General features: G+C 37.1%; 1 protein-coding gene across 13 annotated transcripts in view; it reads left to right on the top strand.

Annotated features, from left to right (window-relative positions):
- Window positions 1-23,951, top strand: part of LOC106881557 (CDK5 and ABL1 enzyme substrate 1) — a 75,291-nt gene that overhangs the window by 42,510 nt on the left and 8,830 nt on the right. For 4 of the 13 annotated variants that reach the window (XM_014931998.3, XM_089362051.1, XM_014932002.3 and 1 more), the window contains 7 exons: window positions 9,602-9,723; window positions 11,402-11,522; window positions 13,092-13,175; window positions 13,570-13,690; window positions 15,099-15,219; window positions 18,663-18,734; window positions 23,620-23,720. In XM_014931998.3, coding sequence (XP_014787484.1) covers window positions 9,602-9,723; window positions 11,402-11,522; window positions 13,092-13,175; window positions 13,570-13,690; window positions 15,099-15,219; window positions 18,663-18,734; window positions 23,620-23,720 — 742 coding nt within the window. Of the gene's footprint in view, window positions 1-9,601; window positions 9,724-11,323; window positions 11,523-13,091; window positions 13,176-13,569; window positions 13,691-15,098; window positions 15,220-18,662; window positions 18,735-23,619; window positions 23,721-23,951 lie in introns of all 13 variants that reach the window. The other 9 variants (XM_052972506.2, XM_052972504.2, XM_052972503.2 and 6 more) reach the window with 3 other exon arrangements.

Raw genomic sequence — 23,951 nt, 5'->3', positions numbered from 1 at the left:
GGTGCTTTTACGTGTCACCCGCACGAAAACGGCCACGCTCGAAATGGTGTCTTTTATGTGCCACCCGCACAAGCCAGTCCAGGGGCACTGGCAACGATCTCGCTCGAAAATCCTACAGGAGCCAGTCAGGCGGTACTGGCAACGGCCACGCTCAAAATGGTGCATCTCATGTGCCACCCGCACAAGAACCAGTCCAGGGGCACTGGCAACGATCTTACTTGGCTTGCCGGGTCTTCTCACGCACAGCCCATTTCCAAAGGTCTCGGTCCGTAGTCATCGCCTCGGTGAGGCCCAATGTACGAAGGTCTTGCCTCACCACCTCAGCCCAGGTCTTCCTGGGCCTACCTCTTCCACGGGTTCCCTCAACTGTTAGGGTGTGGCACTTTTTCACGCAGCTATCCTCCTCCATTCTCACCACATGTCCATACCAGCGCAATCGTCTCTCTTGCACGCCACAACTGATGCTTCTAATGTTCAGCTTTTCTCTCAAGATACTTACACTCTGACGGGTATTCACATTGACATTACACATCCAACGGAGCATACTGGCTTCATTCCTTGCGAGCTTACGTATGTCCTCAGCAGTTACAGCCCATGTTTCACTGCCATGTAGCATGGTTGTTCGTACGCATGCGTCATACAGTCTGCCTTTTACTCTGAGTGAGAGTCCCTTTGTCGCCAGCAGGGGTAAGAGCTCTCTAAACTTTGCCCAGGCTATTCTTATTCTAGCAGCTACACTTTCAGCGCACCCACCCCCACTACTAACTTGGTCGCCCAGATAGCGGAAGCTATCGACTACCTCTAGTTTTTCACCCTGGAATGAGATAGAAGTTGTTTCCTGTTTGTTTGCAGTCTTTATTGCACCTGAACATCTGCCACAAACAAAAACTAACTTGCTAGTTAACCTGCCTTTGATGTTGCTGCACCTCTTATGTGTCCATAGCTTGCACCGGGTACATCTTATAGAGTTACTACCTACTCCTTTTCTACATACTGAGCAGGGCCATCTACCTGAAGGGGTTTGTGTTTTATCTACCTTCCTACTTATTAGGATTTTGGTTTTAGCTAGGTTGACTCTAAGGCCCTTCAATTCTAGACCTTGCTTCCACACCTGAAACTTCTCCTCTAGTTCTGATAGTGACTCCGCAATTAGGGCAAGGTCATCAGCATAGAGGAGCTCCCAGGGGCAACCTGTCTTGAACTCCTCTGTGATTGCCTGGAGGACTATGGTAAATAATAGGGGGCTGAGGACGGAACCTTGGTGGACCCCTACCTCTACCCGGAATTCATTGCTGTACTCATTTCCAACCCTCACCTTACTGGCAGCATCTCTGTACATGGCTCGCACAGCTCTCACTAGCCATTCTTCTATCCCAAGTTTCCTCATTGACCACCAGATAAGGGATCGGGGGACCCTGTCAAAGGCTTTCTCCATGTCAACGAAAGCCAGGTACAGAGGTTTATCCTTAGCTAGGTATTTCTCTTGCAACTGTCTCACTAGAAATAAGGCATCAGTAGTGCTTTTACCTGGCACGAACCCAAACTGCATCTCATCTAAATTGATTCGCTCCCTAATTAGTTGGGCTATGACCCTCTCTGTAACTTTCATAACCTGATCTAACAGCTTGATGCCTCTGTAATTATTTGTATCTAAAGCGTCCCCTTTACCTTTGTAGCAGTTGACTATGATGCTGCTACACCAGTCATAGGGTATGACTCCTTCGTGTATCACCTGGTTCGTAATACGGGTGACTAGGCTATAGCCAACACTGCCAGATATTTTGAGCATCTCTGCAGTGATTCCTGATGGGCCGGGGGCTTTCCCGGTCTTCATACTCTTAATTGCTTTATCTGATGATAATGATAATTACCCTAATGCAGTACCAGGCTCTCATGGCTTCTGATCTTGGCTGATTGGAAGTGTTATCATGTACATGTTTTGTTTTGTTGGTAAAAGATGAACTGAAGCAGATATTCTGCTCAATACCACAGATTTGCTTGTCAGTTGCTTGACCTTAAACCAGTTGATCATTTCCTTTGGTGGTTGATGATATGTGCACATCTGATCGTGAGCAAGAGTAGTGAGGGCGCATCGTAGCTATGTGTTGAGAGGAATTCTTTGGAGCTTGAATAATTCATCTCTAGAAACATGGGTGTTTTGTTTGTCATTCTTTTGAGTGGGGATGGGCTACTCAACCTGAAGAAAATTCTCACTGGGCCCCACCTGCAAGGTCATGTGCTGTTTATCTTGATATAAGTGCACATATGGTTGTAATGCATGTGTCCTGGTGTACTCTTGTCAAATGGATTGTCATAATGAGTATATTGGGCTTTGTATATTTGTACCCCAGTATCACTTTGATGGCATGCACTACTCTCTCTCTCTTTTTCTCTCTCTCTCTCTCTCTCTCTCTCTTTCTCTCTCTCTCTCTCTCTCTCTCTCTCTCTCTCGTTAATGATAATGTTATGACTCTTAGATTTGGTAGAAAGTTTGAGTTGGAAGGAGGTGGGATCAGTTTTACCTATATACCAATATATGTCTGGTATTTATTTTATGAACCGCCCAGAGGGTGGGGGGATATTTTTCCCAACAGTTTACTGTTTCCATCCAAGCAACTGTTGTTGTTTAGCCCTAGGTCAACCCAGGTTGTGCAAACCTATGATGAAAGGTTTCCCATCCATGACTGCCTCATCTTTTCTTATATCAGGAACTACATTGTACAATATTTCTTCCTTTATTTTAAGACCAAATGGTGTGATTTGAAGGACAATTACCCTTTAATCATAGATATTCTTGCTGCAATCTTTCATTTTATTTTTATTCACATATGTTATACCTAAGACTTCAAGCTGTTACTTAAGCTTTTCACTTCCTATTGGAGTCAATAACTTTTCTACTTTGTTCTCGGCTTAGTCTGTTTTTTCTGCTTCTCTCTAGTCGGATCCTTGTTTTTTGTTTTTTTTTCCTTGCATCTTCCTTTCAGATTTTGCTGTACTGCATCATGTTTCTGTGACTTTTTTTTAATTTTGTATAAGTAGTGGTTTTGGCCCTTTGCAAACTCCTTATCTCTGGGATGGTCTATATTAGTCTGACCTCTTCCCTTTGACCTATCCAGCTTGGGCAGTTTTACAAGGGGCCTTAGCTCCACTGGCAAAGTTCTCAGGGTCATTGAGGCACACAAGCTGCCACAATTGCAACAAGGACTGAATTTTGTACTGGACTACAAGGCACTGGTCAGCCTAAACTACAATGGAAGACACATGCCCCAGGTGCCACTCAATAATTCAAACCCAGTACTACATGGTGCTACATGTGTGCATCATCATTTTTCCATACTTGAATGATCGAATAAATCTTTCCCAGCACAGCTTCTTGCCCCTGGTTGTATTTTTTTTTTTTTTGGTCATCTCCTTTCTGAGGTACAACTCCTTGGAATGGCTTTCACCACTTCTTATTCTTTGCCATCTGCTCATTCTTCTCTCTTACTCTCTACACGTAAAAGCACCCACTACACTCTCTGGGTGGTTGGCGTTAGGAAGGGCATCCAGCTGTAGAAACTCTGCCAAATCAGATTGGAGCCTGGTGTCGCCATCTGGTTTCACCAGTCTTCAGTCAAATCGTCCAACCCATGCTAGCATGGAAAGCGGACGTTAAACGATGATGATGATTGGATGATTTGTGCACAATCATTCATGCATCGCTATCATTACACATCCAGTTTCACATAATAACTTCGTTTCTTTCCAACTTTCACTCATCCTTAGAAGTCAGTGTCCCTGTTTCACAACCATACAGTATTGTAGTCCATACATAATCATCTTACAATCTGTCCTTCACTCTTGTTGCCTGAATGATGCTTAGCAGGTACAAAAAAGAATAATTAACAATAAGTGTACTCATAAATTAAACTTTTTCTCCTTGCTCTTATTCTAACCACTATGTTTTCTGTGTCTAGAGTAATTATGTTATCTCGATAACAGTAATTAAGTCATCTAGATAACAGACGCTATTAACTATTTTAGTACAGAACACTGTAAGCTTTCAAAAAATTTAATTTATGAGTACACTTATTGTTAACTATTCTTTTTGTATCTGCTAAGCATCATTCAGTCTGCCCTGAACTTTTTTTCCTTGTTTTTATTTTGACTACTGTACTTTCGGTATACCTGTCTCAGCTTCTAATTATGTCATCTAGGTAACAGAAGCAATTAACTACATCTTTAGAGTACTCTGAGCAATCAAAAAAACATTTAGTTTATGGTTACTCCTAAGCATGTGCTGTATAGGAAATCTGTCTTCATCAGTCTACCTATAATCCCAGTGCATCTCTTCTACATTTTGCTGTTTAATTTTAGTTCATTATATGAAATTACTGCCTTCATCTTTTTGTCATATTGAGCATGGTCGTTTCCAAGATGGCTGTAGAATCATTTGTTGTGTTTTCTTGCTAACTAAAACTTTTTTTTTCCTTCTTCTACTAGCTTTACTTTAAGAGCTTTCATTTCTAGGCTTTCCTTCTGAATATGAAATTTGTTCTTCAATTTTTGGGCAGATTTATAACTGTGAAAACTAGGTCATCAGCATACAGAGGTTCTCATAGACAACTGGTCTTACATTCTTCTGTTATGGCCTGGAGAACTCTAATAAACAAAAGTGGTCTGAGAATAGCAACATGATGGCCACCTGCTTGCATGATACATTCTTCACTGAATACATCACTAAATACATCACAGTATACCTGTACATGGTTTGAATAGCCCTCATAGGTCATTCATCTTCAGCCAGTTTCCTTAGCAGCCACTAGAAGACGATGTGATACTCTATGAAGTGTCTTCTCTAAGTATGCTAAGTTTGTCTCACTATTTATTTTGAACTTTCTCTTGTTGTCTCACTAGGAAAAGAGCAACAGTGGCACACCACCCTGGCATAAATCTGATCTGCATTTCATCTAAGTTAATTTTTCTTCCTAATTAGTTTGGTACTTCTGTACTTACTTCTTCCTAATATTTAAACTTTACCCTTATAGCTGTTGATGATATTGTTATGTTTGTGATTAGGAGTCACTCCTTCCTGTACTGATTTACCATCTATGCAAATGAACAGCACAAGTCTTCATTAGATATTTTCAATGTGGAGGTGCATGACTTAATGGTTAGGGTGTTGGACTCCTGATCATAAGATTGTGGTTTCAATTCTTGGATCAGCCGATAAAACATTTCATTTCACATTGCTCCAGTCTATTCAGCTGACAAAAATGAGTATTTCCTGCAATAAACTGGCATCCCATCAAGGTGCAAAAAATATATACACCACAGAAACTGGGAAACCAGTCCTGTGAATCTATATGACTCAAGTAGGATCTTTATCTTATATGTTATAGATATTTTCAATATCTCTGTGTCTAGCCATGATGGCTTTCTCTATCTTTAACGTCTAAGTTCAACTATATATTTAGGGATCAATTTCAATTGCTGGTTCCTCTTTTTGGTTAACAAAGGCCCTCTCTTTCCCATGCATTCTCCTCATTCAGTAACCTCTTCTAGTAGCATTCCCATGCTTTCTTTTTATTTTAGCATCAGTGAAGGTGATTGCACCACTATAATTATGGAGCTTTTATCCACCAACGGCTTTCTGATTCACAATGACACATTGCTTTACAGTCTTCATATCCTAAAACATTGACAAAGCTCTTACTTTCTGTTTCTCTCCTCGCAAAGTATACTCGGTGTCTATCTTTTCTTCTTGTAACCTGATATTGTTCCTTGCTATCCACTTTCTGCTATTCTTTCCAAGAATGTTTCTCGCTCTTTATGCCTTCATCTGTTTATCAGACAATATTATTTGGCAGATGCTTTGATTTATTTACAGACCTGGTCTGTTGTTTATAGCAAGTTTTCTTATAGAAACTCCCTATTTTCCTGTATGTTAGAGGTCTCACTCTCACTCTTCTCCTAATGAATCTATGCATGTCTGAGAGACCTTTCGGTTACTATACCTTCTTTCTCTAACGTGTGATGGGTCTCAAGGTCCATCTAGCTCTTACTCAAATGTCACTAATCACCATCTAAAGAAAATTTACTATTTACAACAATCTCTCTATTCTGCTTCCTAGTAAGTATGAATTCTATATGGGCCTCATATTTGTGCTCATCTGAATAGTGGATAATCAAGTGGTTGCCTGGTTTCCTGAAGTAGTTGTTACAAAGGCTTGGGTTATTGAGGAACACAAAACTTCAAAAGTCCTTTAGTTTCTCTTCAAGCCACATACCTTAAGCATCGTCTCGGTGGTAATGAGGTCAGTATCAGCTGTTGTGGCGGTTGGCCCCAGGAGGACCCCATAGAAATAGCCTTTTAGTCATCTGTCACCTGTGATTGCCCTGTTTATGTGAAGATCACTGTTTGTTGTCATGTTATCTATGACAAGTCAAAGATTAAATTATTCTGCTGCACACTATAACTCTGCTGCCTTCAATTATATATATACACATACACACACAGATGCATGTGTGTGTGTATGCACACACACATAGATGCATATGTATCTGTGTGTGTGTGTGTGTATGTATATATATATTACATATATTATATATATATATATATATATATATATATATATATATATATATATATACACACACACATACACACAGATGTATGTGTGTATCCGTGTGTGCATATATATATATATAGAGAGAGAGAGAGAGAGGGACTATGATACAGATCTTTCAATCATAAGATCTCAACAAATGTTGTACATGCTCTAGAGTGGTATTTTTATATTCAACATGACGTGTGTGCCATACCTTGTCTACTGAAAATCTCCTTGAAATGGCAATAATCCATAAGAAAAAGAAAAAAAAAATCTGCTATAGGAAGATTTATGTAAAATGTTAATTTTTATCCTAGCATTTAGTAAGAATTAGGTTAGAGACATCAGAACAAGGAAACACCAACTGTTTCATCATGTTGCCACAATGACTTGAGGGTCTCGTCTGATCTCCTACAGTGAAGATATTGTGGCAGTACATTGAAACAGCTGGCAATCTGTAAGGTCAATATCACCTGGAAAAGAATGTGTATACACACAGACGCATGCACACACACACATTTGTGTGTGTCATCCTTATTGTTTCATGTCCACTCTCCATTGTGGGAGGAGCCATAGCAGTCTGAGTCACTTTTCCATTGGGAGTTATCGTGCTCAAAGCCCAGATACTCATACACGTCATTTGGCTCAGTTTCTACAATTAGATGCCCTTTCTGATGTCAACCACTTTACTGCGTGTACTGGTTACCTTTTCTCATAATGCTACACTTTCTCTGTTCATACAAACAACCACTTTATAATGTGAACAGTAAAGAAAACAATGGGACCAGAAATCGGTTTCTGAAAGTGAGAAAAAGCAATGGCATCAAAAGAACCAGAATGGGTAGATTTAAGGAGCAAGATTATGATGAACAAAAGGCAGAGATATGTATTTGTGTCTATATACACAAGCATATATAATTTAATAACAATCTTTCTAACAATGTCCGTGACTCCAAGTTTCATGTAAAAGTGATGTCTGACATTCATCAAACGGACAATTTATGGGTCTAATATGGATACTGCTGAAAATGGCTGCTGTTACAGAAGACTTGTGTGCAAAGCCTTTCAGAGAAGTAAAAAATAATGCTTATCAAGAAAATTTTCTCATTATTAGGTGCGCTGACAGAACGGTTAGCATGTTAGGCTTAATGCCTAGCAGCATTTCTTCTGGCTTTTTATGTTCTCAGTCTAAATGCTGCCTTTCGTTCTTTTAGGTTTGATGAAATAAGTACTGGCCAAGAGCTGGAGTTGATGTAATCAACTAACTCGCCCTTAAAATTAACTGGCCTTGTGTCAAAATTTGAAGTCATCATTAAGAGCTAAATGCTCTGTGGTAATTTATGATCAAGAATAGAAGAGTTATTCCCCTTACTACAATAAAGGTCGGTTTGGAAATCTAGTTCAAAAAGCTCAGAATATTATAAGTGTAGGGAGAGAGAGTGAGGGGCATAGGAAAAAAGGAATAAAAGAATGGAGTGCTGACTGCAAGGAACAATGGAAAGAGGGAGCATTAAAGGTTTTACTCCTCCAAGGCAGTTTGAACAAGTATTCTAAAATGCTTATGTAAACAAGATTTAAATGTATATGATTTGGCATAAAGGTACATTCCTGTCATGAGACAGCTCTGAAGTATTCATCTCTTTTCTGCTAAACAGAATCTGCATCTTTTGCTGCCATAAGAGGGTGACTTGCATTTCTCCAATAACTCCCATTTCATATCATAGCCTGTGGCCTTCTCTCAATCTACTTTTCAAAGTTTCTGAATGATGCAGTATAGTTGTGTATACTTTCCTTGAATGGGCCTTCCATCCATCTGATGTAGTGCTTTATACTGAATGCATTGTTCAATCCTCAAAACCTCACTTCAGCTTCATAACACAAAGGCTTCTACATTGCAGTGAGCATTAGGAAAAATAACCACTGGCCTCAGTGCTAGCAAAGATCAAGGAGACCAGATATCCAAAGAAGATTTTACAATTTAAGGATAGCTGTTGAGCAAATTGTATTTTACAGGTTTAATGTTTTAGTAAAGAAATTTTGCTTTTGCTAATTCAGTAGCTTGTCTGAAATTGAATATTTTTGAATCTGTAAGTGCATTTGAATTATTTCAGGATATTTTTTTGTGATTCCAGCATTTAGAATGAATTTGATTTATTACAGGCAAAATATTTTCTCCATGAAATACAACATCAAAGAATTAGAGGTAGACACTGTAATAAAACAATGTCATTTCTTGTTAAGTAAAGCACACATTCACAAAACTGCTTTATAATTGATATTTAAAAACAGGTACACATGCTTACTAGTATGATCAATATGTAATTATAGATAAATAAGTGGATCACTGAATGAATAATTTACAATAAATGGATACCTAATGAAATTAATAATAATTGATTATAATGAATTGAAAAAGTTTGTAGATTAATGCAATTTATGAATGATATATTTTCAGAGATCTATTTTTAAACATGTGCAATTTACTCATAAACACACACTCTCATTCACATACATGTGCATACACATGTGTACCTGTACATGAATGTAAATATGGACACCTACAGGCATACACTCAAGTAGCATTCACTGTACATGCATATTTGTACATAAAATTCCTATATACCCTGAAATAGACATACATTCACACATTTATAAACAAATTCAAGTTAAGAATTCATCATCTCAGATCGTTAAAGTTTCTACTGTGGAAAGCTAGAGAATTCAAATGTTGTAGAAATGTAAAAAAAAAAAAGACTATTGTCCATTTGGACCCACTCTTAGACTGTATTATAGATATGTCTTGTAAGTCTTATATCTCAAAATGGGATCAGAATTTCTTATTTAAGATTGGATCCTTTGCAAAATACCTTCCTGTTCTCTATATGTTTATGATATCTATCTCTGTTTTTCCATATGCATTTCAATTTACCTGTCACTTTCTAAATACTGGTAATTATATTTTTATATTAATTGTACTACCTGTATTTGTGCTCTCTCCATTTTCTATATAGAGCCAGTTCTTATTCTGGAGATTCAGAGAAGTTGTTGAAGAGGAAGATTCTATCTTTTACTACCGAAGCCACAGCTGCCATTCCTAGTATGAAGGGTATCAAAGAGAGTATAGAGAGATTTGGTAAGAATGCTTTGATAAAACACACAGAGAAAATCTTATAATTCCAACTTTTTTTGCTGAGAAGCATCCTTGAAGATTTTAGCAGAAATAATTGTCTTTAGAATGTTTGACTTATATGTTTGACAATAAAGAGAAAAAGATTAGGATACAGCCCATGGTTCATAGAATTGTCTTCCCACTCTGAGATGTGTTGAATGAATATGTATATATATATATATATATATATATATATATATATATATATATATATATATATATATATAGTTATATACTTCCAACTGTCTTAATCTTGAATCATTGTATTTCTTATGTTGATTGTTTCCTCATCTAATCTAACTCTTTTGTTTTTTTTCACAAATTATTTTCAACTCGAGTCCTACTCTTGCTCTCTTCCCATACAGCTATAATATGGTTTTAACTCAATTCTAGCTTGTAACCAGTCCTTCTTTGACTGTTGTTGCTTCATCTCATTGTTGCTGCCTCATTGATGCTTCTTCAAGAAATTGTTAGGGTATCACACAACTAACTGATGTGCTACTGGTTCAGATGTTCGCATTCCTGCTGTGTCCATTACAAAGACACTGCCCAGTATATCTACCTGCATGAGGGTAGCACTGAGTGATATAATTCTCTGTACTGTGTCTATGAACATGACAATGAGCCATCAAATGACCAGTCCACCTTGTTGTAAATAGATACCTCAATACGGTGCAGTTCACTATATTGTGTCCATGACCATGACATTTAAATAACAACAGTCCAGTTTGTTAGGTGCCACAGTGTGATGTAGTCAACGGTATTGTGTTCATAACCAAGACAACTGTACTCAGCACACTTAGATGTTCAACCTGCAGTCTACCTAGCTGTACATAGATACCACTAAGTGGTGCAGTTCACTGTATTTTATCCATGACCAAGTCAACTGTACTATGTCTTTGATCAAGATATTTAATTACAAATTGATCAGTCACCCATTTGTACCACACGACAGAATAGTTCACTCTACAGTGTCCGTGACCAAGATACTTAACTATCAGCAGTCTGCTTTGCTGCAAGTAGGTACAACAGTGTAGTATGGTTCACTGAACTGTGATCATAACCATGATACTATCAACAGTTCATTGACCTTGCTGTGTGTAGGTACCACTAAGTGGTATAGTTCACTGTACTGTTCCTGGCCAAGATCATATCAACAGCCCAGTCTACTTAGATCTAAGTAGGTTCCACAAAAAGGAACAGTCCACCTAGCCTTGAGAGGTGTGACAGTATAGCATTCCCCACAAATAGATAAAGAAGATAAACATGCCACCAATGTTAGACTCCCTGGGAGTAATAGCCACAACCTGGTTTCACCTGCCATCTCACCCTACTTAAAATGCCATTTTCATAAGAGGAACATGGACAGTAGCCATGATCTTTCAGTAATCTTGTAGATTAGTGAGACCAGTGTAATCAGAATGGCAAACCAGGACATCTACAGGTGATGGATATGCTTGAGAGAGTTTTTGTGGTATTCTGAATTGGGTTGGAAGGAGAGATTTCATGGTTCTGTGGATTTCTGAAATGATTGAATAATTGGGTAATGTTGTTGTTGTTGTAGTTAATTATGATGATGATGATGATGGTGATAATAATGACGATGATGATCATGATGATTTTGTTGTGTTTGTTGTGTCAGCTGAAAGAGCTTCTCGACAGTCATACTCCCTGTCCAGTAGCTCCAGTGAAGGGGTTGTGAAAGAATCTGGTGAAATACACTTCATTACTCCACATAAAAAGAGAATAATTAAAGATGAGAGGTTTGTCACATTTTATTATCTCATTATTATTATTATTAATGGTTTCAGAAATGCATCAGGAGTTTTCTTTCTTAGAACAAGAATTTAAGTGCATCTTTGAGAAAAATTCATAGAAGTGTTGAAAGTTACAAAGAGTGTTAAATGAAAAACGTGCAAGAAACATTTAGGGTTAGCAAAGATATTCAAGATTGGCAAGGATATTCAGAGTTAACAAATGCTGTGAGAATGCAATAATAATGCTTAGAGATCCCAGTTTGCTATTTTCTCGAACATGCCTGTATTCATCTTTTATAGAGCATTTGTCAATGTTGTTTTAGGAATGGTTATGCGTCACTCCAATGGGGCCAGTCAAAAATGTGTTTGTGTTGTGAAGTGAGTAAATTGGGACAGGTGCATATATCGCACAGGGGGAAAGAGAATCCTTATCTTTCAGGTAAACTCTTAGTCTAAGAGAGAAAAATATTTCTCCATGTTTTTTATTCATTAGGATTCTCTTCTTCCCACAGTATGTATATATCTATCTATATATATATATATATATATATATCTATATATATATATATATATATATATATACTTCGGTATGTGGTGAAGCAAATGTTTGGTGATCCCTTAATTATGTTTATATATATATATATATATATATATAAATACTAAGATGGAAAATGATGATGATATATATCACTGTATCGATAAGATAATCAGATGTTGTTATACACCACTGATCACAATACACTTCCCTGCATTGTCATAACATTCAAATGATACCATTCTGTTGGCTAGGCAGGCAGACCAACATTCCCCCTTAATGGAATACCAGTCCATTGCAAGGCCTACCAATTTTCAGCTGAATGAACTCGTGCAGCATGAAATGAAGTGTTCTGCTCAAGAACACAAAGCAGCATCAGTCTGGGAATTAAAATGACCTTACTTAACTCCTAGGCCACATGCCTTCTCTCTCTCTCTCTCACACACACACACACAATTTGGATGAGCTTTTTTCCTGTCACTGTCCACTACACTGGGTGTGTGTGTGTGTGTGTGTGTGTGTGTGTGTGTGTGTGTGTGTGTGTGTGTGTGTGTGTGTGTGTATATGTATATATGTATATATATATATATATATATATATATATATATATATATATATATATATATATATAGAGAGAGAGAGAGAGAGAGAGAGAGAGAGAGAGAGAGAGAGAGAGAGAGAGAGAGATTACTGATGCTGGTGTCGCATAAAAAGCACCCAGTCCACTCTGTAAAGTGGCTGGCATTAGGAAGGACAACCAGCCATACAAACCATGCCAAAACAGACGACTGGAGCTGTTGGGGCTGGGGGGGGGGGGCAGCCTTACCAACTCCTATCAAACCATCCAACTCATGCCAGCATGGAAAGCAGACATTAAATGGTGATGGTATGTGTGTGTGTTATATAAGTTTCTTATTGATGGTAGAGATTGAACTTGTAACCTTCATTTCAGTCTTAAATTACTTTTAACAAAACCATTTACTTTGTTATTGTCCATTGACCCTATGAAAAAAACTAATAATGTTTAATTTTCATTGTAGAGTGTTACTTGTGAGTCAAACAAAAGTTCCTTTAGCCATTTTTTCTGTAATTCCCTACCACAAATCTACACAACACGGCTCCAAGTAAGTTGTTACATAAATAATTTTTACAAATGTTCTTTGATTCCCTTTTTACAAATTGTTGTTGTAATTGGTTTTTGTTGTTATAAAAAAGTATATTATTATTGATGTTGTAACTGCTTATGTACTTACAAATACACACACACATATACATACATACACATACAATCTCAAACATCCATTCATGTGTGTATGTGAATGTGATGTGTATGATGAGGAGATAGAAACTTATTAGAATCTACTGGTGTTTCTAGACAAATTGATGCAAGCTATAGACCAGTCATATGCAGTTACAATATATATATATATATATATATATATATATTCACATGAAGATATGTATACATATTTAATAAATCTGCCCCCTTTTCTCATTACTTTTGTCATCATTTTGCAGATTAGAGATCCATCAGGAAGAGACTCGTTTACGTCAACATTCTGGTCAAAGGACATCAACTTGTACCTATGATGGTCTGGCAAACCTTGCAATTGAAGCTATTGAGAAGGTTGAAGGCCAGGTAAGCGTCAACATTGTTCTGGAACCAGCTGAAAGAAATAATAGAATGCTGTGGATAGGTTGTCTAAGGAGATAAGTGAGAAGATGATTGGACATGTTGAGATCAGCCTCAATTTGTGCCTGTAATGATTGTCCATATTATTATAGAAAAGATTTTGTAAGCGTCTAATCATTGTGTCATAATCTATGTGTATGAGTTATACAAAATCACTTGTTACTCTTAATGTAATCTTCACATAGAATTCTCCCTACACCTCGATTCTTGGATCTTATATTTATTCATGCGCGCGCACACACACACAAACTAAACAAATGTAATTATCTGCTCCTTGTATTATAGAATATATAACTTAGTATATGTTACATATACACTTGCATATGTAACATAATCACATAATCCTCAGTTAGAATACAAATTACTCTACCAAGACACAGTCCTCATTCATGCCCAAGTTCTCCCCAGGAGTTTCAAATTTGAAGTCAATTCCAACCGAAACCATTCAACTTGAACCATGATATTGAACTTCTATTAGGGCAATCACAACAAAGTGCACTTCATTCAACAAGCTTCCTCGTGGCTTCTGTCTACACAAGACTTTGATCGACTTAAAACGATGGTAGAGAACAACTTGTCTAACGTGTTGTGTGGTGTAATCTAATTGCAAGACCTCAAGATAGCACCGTGAACGTCTTAACAATGCCTTCATACACACCCACCTATAACTGGTAGTTTGAGACTGAGAGTAAGGGAAATAACTGAGACCTCAGTTGACCTACAGGCAGACAATCAAATTCTTTTATCTTCTTTTACTTGTTTCATAGGCGACCAAATTCTGTAGGCAATTCTAACATGGTTCAACAGTTCTAAGAAATAAAAAACATAAATAAAACTGCATTTTTCAACATAAATTATGGATGTTTAATCCCAGATCAATCAAATCAAATACATTTCACCTGTAACCAACCTGTCTTTATTCCATTGACAGCATATTTAGATCTACATTATTCAATGTGACCATCCTCTTCTAAGACAATAGGGTGTGATTTTGAGGGTGATATTGTTATCTTTAATAGGTTGTGTGAATAAGCTGATGGTCCCTTCTTGTTATGATGAATACTGAACAGCTGACCTCTGACCTTCAAATTCTTCTGAATTTTTAAAAAATTTTATTATATTTACTTACTTATTGTGATGATAAAATATCATCAAATATTAGTATTGCTTTCAGTTTTATCTCAGCTATTTCATCCATTTCAGACTAACCCTGGATAAAATTAATGAGAAACACTAAATAAAATAAGAGTGATAAAGATTTTAATTCTCCCTCTCTCCCATGCAAAGCTAATCATAATAATTCATAATCTCATCATATTTTCTTTTCTTTTTTTATCACCATGTGTTATTGCAGCAAGATGTTTCTTACAGTCGATTTCTGGTACCAACATCTCAACAGTCAAGTTCCTGGAAACAGATTCAGGAAACACCACCTCTGGCTCCACCTGGTGGTGCAGTATCAGACACAGTTTCCGGTTAGTCAGGTTTTTTTTTCTTTTTTTTATATATCTTCAAAGACTTTCCAATTTCTACACACTTCACTCTGCACCATTTTCTCTTGTCTTTTGAAATATATACATTTCTTATTTTTCTTCTTCTTCTTCTTATTCTTCGTCTTCTCATTCTCTTCGTTACTGTTTTCTAATCTTTATCTGCATGCATTAGTAGAGCTGTGGTTTGGAATTGAACTTTTCACTTTGTATTTTTCTCCACTTGCTGTATTTTATATTTAAACTAGTTTGCATGACCAAGACACTAACGAATTACTTTGGTAACTGCAAAAGTACCCCCACAGGTACCAAAATACTGTCTAAGGGCTCAATACTCTAAGTTTAGTCATCTTAATCACAGTAATTGTTGGAGGTGATTCAGTGGGTGGGATAGGTTTGGAGAAGAAGGACTGGGTAAAGTGTTTACAAGTTTTGAGGGGACACATGGTAGATATAATATAATGAAGAGATATATTTGTATTGAGTTGATGAGTATTGCATAGTCTTCATTTTCAGGATGAATTGAAACCATTCCTGGAAGTGGTACATATGTACTGTGTAAACACAGTGTCTTTATTTCTACAGTATATATAGACATATATATATATATATATTCAGATAACATTTATGTTGTATGGTTGTGTTTGTCTATATGTTTATTGTATATACATAGTGTGTAGGTGTCTGAAAAGAATAAAATATGGTGACTGCTATAACCAGAGGTGGTAAAATTTACAAACAGGTGTAACTATTTCAACCAGAGGTAAGGACATTTATATCCTCAAAAAGTGACTGCTTATAGCTAGTGCAGACTTGTTATACCCTCTGCTGACTGTTATGACCCTCAGAAATATTAAAGCTATATGTCTGCTAAAACCCTGAGAACGAGCCCTTAGTCCTGTTTCCATGGCATTGAGCAGATGTAGTGCTTTCTTCCCTGCAGTATGGAGCTGAAACCTGGACAATCTATAATGCTCAAAGTACATGCATATATAATAAGAGAGCTGTGACACGATCAGGAAGGAAGAGGTCGTCTGGTGTACTGGTATTCCTCCTGTGATGGAAATCTTCATTGATAGAAATTTATGCTGGTTGGGACATGTACAGAGGATGGACAACAACAGACAACTTTTTTACTCATAACTATACAAGGGGAAAGAAATCATGGAAGACGTAGACTGAGATTCAAAGATACTGCACGAAAGGAATATGAAGTGGAATGAAATTGATTATAATAAATGGCCAACTCAAGTGAAAACCCGGCCAGTATGGAGGAAGCTTATCAAGTCAAGGAAAAGCCATGGACAGTCATATCATGACAATTGACTGCTAACAATGATGATATGAAGCAGATGCAAGACAAACTTATCGTGGACAGGATGCCAGTCTATTACTGTTAGCATCGACATAATATCAGGTATTTAACCCTGATATTTTGATGAACAGAGATAAGATAAATTATGGTGTTCTGTTTATAAACAACAAAACGGTTACAACAGATCTGAACTCATTACTCAAGATTGTGTAGACTGGATATATAATACCTTATCCACCCAACTGTAATTTTAAAAAATTCTAACTTGTTCTGAAAAAGCCTTTATCATTTAAAAAAAAAAGAGATTAAAAAGTGAATATTTTACAAGCGTTATTTCTTATATTTTGATAGATTTTTAGATCTTCACTAATTAGTCAGACTATTAAACTCATCTCTAAAATATGAAGTGTGAATAGTTATTAATTACAACTGTTGCAAAACATACCTATAGCTTTATGATTTGGGAGGCAGCTGCACAGAAGCTCTTCTTCCAGCTCATGTCCACTTTTTGAAACAGCTCATCAAATATATATGTTTTTCTGGTTTAGCAGCTATGCATTCCTCTAACTCACATTTCCATTTCTTATTGATAGATACTTTATTTGCTGAGCATGCTGATAAATTTACTATTTCTGTAAAGAAAAGGAAATTTTACATGAGTACACTCAATTTTCCAATGTCACCACCCAGAGAAGTTTATGCAAACAACTATCTCTAGTCATATGAAGCCAGTTGGACCCAACTAGCTACAACTGGTGCAGTTTGCGTTATGAGGGAATGCTGAAAAGTTCCTGGCTTTAAGGGTGTCGTGAAAGGCCTGGTTAGAGGCCTGACCTTCCAAGTTTTTTTGCAGGACTTAGAAAAAAACCTGAAGGACCACTGCAATAAGTGTGTGAATCTGAGAAGGGAATATGTTGAATAAAATCATAATTAACTGATCCTCCTGAATTTTCTTTTACCCAAAGCCAGGAAGTTTTCAGCACCCCCTCGTATAACACCCCCATCACACAACTCTCTCTACCTGTCTTGCTACACTCCAAACAAACTTGCTGTGTTGACATACATCACCCAACATGTCCTCACTACTATGCTACAAACAACACTACATCCACACGTTCAACCGGTTCTCTCTGCATATCTCACAACACAAAATTATTTGGCTACCACACTACACATCACACAGTTCTCAGCGCCAAACTACACCACATGATTTGACCTCACAGCTATACTAGACCCCACAGCTATACTAGACCCCACACAACATTACCTTACTACCATGCCATACCACACCCCACACATGTCCCCTCACTACCAAACTGTGCCACCAAGGTTGTCTTAACGCTATTATAGGCCCCTTGGGGAAACCAATGCACCAGGCACTATAGTATATATTGATTGACAGCAAGTCACAGCATACATAGATTTGAACTGGGCCCCTGGACTCCTGGGGCTTCAGGGCAACTGCCAGTGTGCGCATGCCTTAAGATGGCACTGTGTGCCACTCAATATCTTCACAACACTACACCACCATACCACACAACATGACCTTACTATCACACAATATGTCTTCAATACTGTACTACTCCTCACATGTATACAACACCACATAATATCACTCAGTCTACTTTATCAACTTATACTATACCAGACTTTGTCATCACTACCACACTATATCATACATATCTATGCTACACTACATACTATCATACTACGCTAGACACTGCCTTCACTGCCAAACTATATTTGCACATGTTTACGCTCTCACACTATTGCTATTACACTATATTGCATACATGTCTACACCATGCCACTGCAGTCACACTACTGTTAAGTGACAGTGTAGTGTAGGAGGTGTTCACTTACAAGACCCAAGACCTGAGATGTCTGTGGATCTCACTCAAGCATTCGACCAACTACATCCAAGCTATGGATCGTCTGGACCTTCTGGAGCAGAGTTGACTGAACTCCAGCATCAACAACAAAGAAAAGAGGAAAACAAAAGAATAAAAAGGGATTGAAAAAAAAAAAGGGAAACGGTGCATGATTACTATGACCCGTAATTTTTCTCGCTCTTTCTCGTTCTTTCTACCATGTGTTTTTCTAACCCATTTAGGTCGCGAGATATTGCGTAGTATTTCCCATGATTCCCAAAGAGTCAGCTGTGCACCATTGTCTTTAGACACAGGTAAGATGTGATTGCTTCCCGGCAGATCACAATCTTCCTCTCACCCAAACATCTTGCAATCAGGTGGTCGCTATTTATTGCCTTGCCATACTGTTGCTGTACAGTAGTAGTTATTGTGCAGTAAGGGCTGTTGTTATACAGTTGCAGCAACTGCTGTACAGTAAGAACTGCAGCTGTACAGTTGCATGTGTTGTCATACAGCAGCAGCTGTTGCTCTACAGTTGCTGTTGTTGCCTGCTTATTTTTCTGGTGGCGGTGGTGGTGGTGGTGATAGAGTTTCCATGCACTTTTTTTTTTTTTTACTTATTAATGCATTTAATTTCACTATTTCTTGCATCCTTACCATTTTAATAATCCTTATTATTGTTGTTGTTATTGTTGTTATCTAAGCATGGTGCCGTGACAGAATCAGAAGAGTAAAAGACAAGTTGGATTCACTTAGTTTGAAGACAATAGTACACTGATGGATAAGTGTTAATTATACCTGTTTAATTAATCATGAGTTAATTATATGAATAAAAAGAGAATTTTTTTTTTACTCTTTCAAATAATGTTAAGTTTACATGTGAGAAATTTTAATTTATCATTTTGAAATTATTGATGGTATTAACGAAGTCACAAAAATGAATGTCACATAATTTAAGAACACTTTAAAAAAAGACTAGTGAAGACTAGTTAAGACTAGTGAAGACTAGTTAAGACTAGTGATGACAATGTCATGATTTAAGGCTACATGTCTGGAAAAAGTATTGGTCCCAAACATCATCAACAGTTCTGCCTAACTAGACATCTTGGAAATGATTATACTTCCATAAGTTCCATGTGCCAAGAGTCATTTGAGCTGGTTGTGGATTTTTCAGCATGACTATGACCCAATGAGCTAATAAAACACTAGAAAATCTGAATGCTGCAGTGGTCAGCAGTGTCTTCAAACAGATCAACATGAGTATTCAACCAAGGAAATCCAAGAAATGCAATGAACCGTATGATTATATAATCTAAAATATGAAAAAATTCTAGATAATGTGATCAACAAATTGATTAATTCATTACCTCATGGATATGATCCTGTTTTCCTAAATTTCAGGTATCCAACCAATTATCAGTGTCTTATGGTTTCATTCTTCTAAATCATTAATACACACATTTCTGTTTTGTTGAAAAAAAAAACTTGCATACTTAATACAATTGTATTAAATTGTCTTCAAAAACGGTTAAGGTTACAGAATGAGCCAATCCTGAAAGTAATATACCTGGAAAGAAGACGGGATAGTCATGGCTAGATTGATGGAAGACCAATAATTTTGCAACATAGAACATACTTACATGTTCACAAACAGACATTTTTTGTGGCATTGTTGATACTGTCAGTAATTACATTAAGCTAATTTAAAATTATGATGTTTAAACTGATGTCGTTTTAAAGAATAAAAAGTCCTCCTTCTGCTCATATGTACAGTTGAGATCTTAAGAGGTTAAATAAATGGAAATAATTATCATGTAATCAACATACACTACTCTTGCCTTTAAATTAAGTGACACCACTCTATGTATCTTTATGTACCGAGGTTGACTATGTGTTTTGTCCTTCCAGGGTTGGTAAAATAACAATCAGTCATGTACTGTCATTGATATAATTCACTCAATCCTTGTCTTTCCAAATTTGTTAGAAATTATTATTATTATTATTATTATTATTATTATTATTATTATTATCATTGTTATGGCAAGCTGACAGAATCATTAGCACATCAGACAAAATGCTTAGCAGTATTTTATCGATCCTTATGATCTCCGTCAACTTTACCTTTCATCCTTTCGGGGGTCGATGAAATAAGTACCATTTGAGTAATGAGGTTGATATATAAGTGGCTAGCCCCCCCCCCCCCCCACTCAACTTTGAGGCCTTGTGCCTTTAGTGAAAAGGAAAAGCTGGTGAGCTGGCAGAATCATTAGCGTGTTGGGTAAAATGCTTAGTGGTATTTCATCCATCTTGATGTTCTGAGTTCAAATTCTGCCAAGGTCGACTTTGTCTTTCATCTTTCCAAGATTGATAAAATAAGTACCAGTTGAACACTGGGGTCAATATAATCAACTATCCCTTTTCCCCTGAAATTGCTGGCTTTGTGCCAAAATTTGAAATCATTATTATTACTGAGGCAGTGAGCTGGTACGGTTGTAAGAGTATCAGCCAAAATGCCTAGTGGTATTTATTTCTTCTAACTCATTACACTCTGAGTTCAAATCCTGCCATGGTCAACTTTGCGTGTTGTGTTCTTGAGCAAGACACTTTATTTCACGTTGCTCCAGTTCACTCAGCTGTAGAAATGAGTTGCAACGTCACTGGTGCCAAGGTGTATCAGCCTAACACAGGTGGCGTGGAGAGGGGAGGCCGATTTGCATGGGCGACTACTGGTCTTCCATAAACAACCTTGCCCGGACTTGTGCCTGGGAGGGTAACTTTCTAGGTGCAATCCCAGGGTCAGTCATGACTGAAAGGGGTCTCGGCATCATTATTACTATTATTTTTATTATTATTGAAGGTGGTGAGCTGACAGAATCGTTAGCATGCTGGGTGAAATGCTTACCAGTATTTCATCCTGTCTTCATGTTCTGAGTTCAGGGCTGATAAATTAAGTACCAGTGAAACACTGAGGTCAATCTAGTCGACTAGTCCCCTTCACCAAAATTTCAGGCCTTGTGGCTTTAGTAGAAAGGATTATTATTATTATTATTATTATTATTATTATTATTATTAGGATTGTAGATCGTCTTGTGGTATTTGTGATGGTAGTGGATGGTTGTTAGTGTAGTAATAGATGATGGCAATATGGCCATTTGATGTTAATGAATGGTAGCTACAGAAGAGGTAGATTGTGACAGTGATGCATGATGACTACAACAGAGGTAAGTCATGATGGCAGATGCTTGCTGTGTAGAGGTTGTTTAACCTTAGGTCATGCCTGAGTGAGTAAGCGTATGATGAAAGACATGACAGTCATAACCACCCCATCTTATTTTCAGATATCTAAGATTGCATTATTCAATGTCTCTTTTTTTTTCTCTTAACCTTTAGCACACTTAGGCACATCATGTCACTGTACAAGTTTTCTTCCCCTTAGCTGTAGGTGCATTGTGTCACATTGAAAGGGGAGAAAACTCATACAGTAATATGATGCATTTATAGCATGCTAAAGGTTGATATCGTGGAGTATGATTTAGGAGAGATTGGTTTGCAGTCTCAAGCAGCTTAAATGGCCACGTAGAGGGCCCCCTTCAAAGACTCATAATGAAGATAGATGAAGTAGTGTAGAAGTCGGTGGTTGTAGACATGTGATGGTTGTGAATAATAGTGGATGGCGGCTACAGTGTATTCAGATCATTGTGGTAGGGAATGGCAGCTAAAGAGAAATGGTCGTATGGAAATGCGATAGCAGTAGATGTTGCTATCATAAAGGGAAGTAGGAGATGCAAAAGCTAATATGTGTGATAAAATCATAAATAAATTGAAGCACCTGGAATTCTTGAGTGAGGAGTGCATATTTCTTGAGATGTCATTCTGAAATGTTCAGCTGTACATGGGGTATACATATCATGTACTATTGAAACATTAACCCTTTCGTTACCAACCTGGCTGAAACTGGCTCTGGCTCTGAGTACAAATGTCTTGTTTTCATAAGTTTTGAATTAAAATCTTCCACCAAACCTTGGTTACAATTTATGTTACTAACACTAGCTGAATTATAACTAAGTTATTTTACAAAATTCTTTGTTATATTTAAAGTAATTGAAAGAAACACAGAGCATCTCAAAATAAATACAGTAACGAAAGGGTTAAATGTGAAATAAAAAATAATAATAATGAACTTACTGTATACAATGCTCAGGTGCACTACAACTCATCAGAAAAAGTAGTGGAAAGCACATGAACGGTATATAGAATAATGCACAGAAAGTGAACAGTGAATGAGTCGTTTAAAAAAAAGGGTGGTGGGGGTACATCAGGTGTACCGTTGGTGAATTGCAAGAAACATGGAAGTTTTCATTCTACACCCACTGTATTATTATTTATTCTATACTCATTCTGCTATAATCCTTTGTATATTCACCATTCCTTAATCCATTCTATATCCACCATACTTTATCTGCTATATTATAATCCATGCTATACCTGCCATACTATAATTATTTCTATACCTAATATGCTATAATCCCTTCTATATCTGGCATGCTGTAATCCATTCTAAGCCCACCATACTGTACTCCATTTTATTTCACCATACTATAATCCAGTCTATATTGACCATACTATGGATTGTTCTATACTCATCATAGTCCATTCTATATCTAACATAATTTTCTGTGGTAAAATAAGAATTTTTGTTCTCTTGTAGGTAACAGACTACAATGAATGAGCCATGTTTTTTCCATGATTAATATCACTACTATAGTATAATGCAACACTGCTGGTATAATATGTAACATAATGTGCGACAATAGTGTTATAATGCAATGTGAAGCCACTGGTGTGACATGTGACACAGATGGTTTGATGTGGTAACACTATTTGCAAAACTGAGTTTGGTACAACTAATGTTACTAACTTCATGTAACATAAACTAATGTGATAACACTAACATCGATGATATATGTATAAAGAGAGAGAGAGAGTGTGTGCAAGTGAGAGACAGAGAGAGATTGATAGTCTTGTAATAGCATTTGCTGGTTTATCAACACTGATACGATCTAACTGTTATAGAACAAATGCCATCTCACCATTGCTGTAATACCACTGAGTGTATGTCAGTACAAATGTAATGTGGTGTGTGTGTGTGATATGTCAATGTGTAATTAAACTGAATGTTTTGTTTAATATCTTCATCAGTTGTGGAGGAAGATGAACTGAAATATGAACCATACCTTTTAGATGACCCTGAACTCCAGGCTGGCAGTTATCGCACTCTACTGACTTTCCCATCATACAGAGTAGGTATTTCTTCAGGCTATAACACACCTTTTTTTTTTTTTGTCATATGACTTGCTACAGCATGGAAGTAACACTGTATGACTAATGTATCACATTGTCACTATGAAGCAATCAATAAACAACACACCACCACAGCATGCATCGCAGGAACACTGTATTGCAACACAACACAATTCAGCAAATATCACAGCACCACACCATTTCAGAATTACAGCATAACAATAACAGGG

The sequence above is a fragment of the Octopus bimaculoides genome, chromosome 13 (assembly GCF_046866305.1).
Source record: "Octopus bimaculoides isolate indiv1 chromosome 13, ASM4686630v1, whole genome shotgun sequence".
NCBI classification, from domain to species: domain Eukaryota; kingdom Metazoa; phylum Mollusca; class Cephalopoda; order Octopoda; family Octopodidae; genus Octopus; species Octopus bimaculoides.
Note: the sequence above shows the minus strand (reverse complement) of the source record. Positions and strands in the feature narration are given on the sequence as shown.